The 1,648-nt window shown below is 45.0% G+C and overlaps 1 protein-coding gene across 1 annotated transcript in view; it reads right to left on the reverse strand.

Moving 5' to 3' along the window:
- LOC101856633 (E3 ubiquitin-protein ligase AMFR) overlaps positions 1-1,648 on the reverse strand; it is a 20,371-nt gene that overhangs the window by 3,316 nt on the left and 15,407 nt on the right. The window contains exon 9 of the mRNA XM_035973631.1: positions 1,079-1,213. Within this exon, the coding sequence (XP_035829524.1) occupies positions 1,079-1,213 (135 nt within the window). The remainder of the gene's footprint in view (positions 1-1,078; positions 1,214-1,648) is intronic.

The following is a 1,648-nucleotide window of genomic DNA, read 5'->3' on the forward strand; positions in this document are numbered from 1 at the left end:
GGGGGCAACACAACGTTAGTGGTCAGTGATGGAGTGGTCAGTAGAAATCCCCACAGGCCAGAAGCGTCAAGCTAATCCACCAAATTTGTTCATGTATCAAAACGCTAGCCATCCCAGATCGGGCGACTTGCACCGGCCGGACACTATCCCTCTGAGTATCCCCCAAGCAACAGTCAACAGATTCCTGTCTAGACAGAGTTCACCAGACAACATTCTCCCTGTGTGTATCCCCCGTGTCTAGACAGAGTTCACCAGACAACATTCTCCCTGTGTGTATCCCCCGTGTCTAGACAGAGTTCACCAGACAACATTCTCCCTGTGTGTATCCCCCTGTCTAGACAGAGTCTACCAGACAACATTCTCCCTGTGTGTATCCCCCCTGTCTAGACAGAGTTCACCAGACAACATTTTCCCTGTGTGTATCCCCCTGTCTAGACAGAGTCTACCAGACAACATTCTCCCTGTGTGTATCCCCCCTGTCTAGACAGTCTACCAGACAACATTCTCCCTGTGTGTATCCCCCAGACAACAGAGGGTACACTGGAACACAAAATCTGTGGAACTTTATTACAACTGGGCCAGTCCTCCAGACCCATCATTCCAAAAGTCTGAGAAGAAACCTGCAGCCACCAACACACTGCCAGCAGTAGGTTACTGGGACTCCGCACAGCCAGGGAAACATTTCAGTCGGCAAAAATGAAGACATTTTCAACATTGCAAGAAGACAAAAATGAAATGACAGTCCACCCACCAGTGGGGCCTTTGATGAGGACACACAGAGAAGTAGAAAGAGGAAGAATTATTCCCAATAGTAGCAAGGACAACACTTTAGTCTCACTAAGCACAACCATTATTCAAGACAAATGGAATAAGAATGAATTTCTTACTTAAAGTTGACACCAACAAAGGAGATAAAACGAAGACCATCCTGTCTCACACACTACTGCATAAACTATCTGTACAGAAAAAAGTCAAAAGAAATCAGAAAAAAGACATTCCACTCAGCCGTACTTCCAACAAACATTACGTCTATGTGTTTCAAGTTCTCTCCAGTAAAACAAGGTAACAGTGGACCTTACTTTGCCTCCATGTCCTTGACGACCTTCAGGTAGTTCTTGTGTCGCTTGATGCGGCGCTGGAACTCGTAGAACAGGAAACGCAGCTGCATGCAGATAACGAGACTGGCCATGCTGAGGAAGATGTTTCCGTGGAGCTGTGGACCAATTGACCAGCATGTGTACACAATAGAAGACACATAAACATAGAGAACCAATTGACCAGCATGTGTACACAATAGAAAACACACATAGAGAACCAATTGACCAGCATGTGTACACAATAGAAGACACATAAACATAGAGAACCAATTGACCAGCATGTGTACACAATAGAAAACACACATAGAGAACCAATTGACCAGCATGTGTACACAATAGAAGACACATAAACATAGAGAACCAATTGACCAGCATGTGTACACAATAGAAAACACACACACATAGAGAACCAATTGACCAGCATGTGTTGTTTGTTTGTTTGTTTAGTATAGGGTTTTACGGCGCTCGCAACTGCATAAGGTCATATGAGCGCGCGGGACACACCTAATACTTTTTCGTTGGTAGGAAATTTTGAATTTTGCCCGGGTGGC

This window comes from Aplysia californica, unplaced genomic scaffold, assembly GCF_000002075.1.
Source record: "Aplysia californica isolate F4 #8 unplaced genomic scaffold, AplCal3.0 scaffold01575, whole genome shotgun sequence".
Classification (NCBI taxonomy): domain Eukaryota; kingdom Metazoa; phylum Mollusca; class Gastropoda; order Aplysiida; family Aplysiidae; genus Aplysia; species Aplysia californica.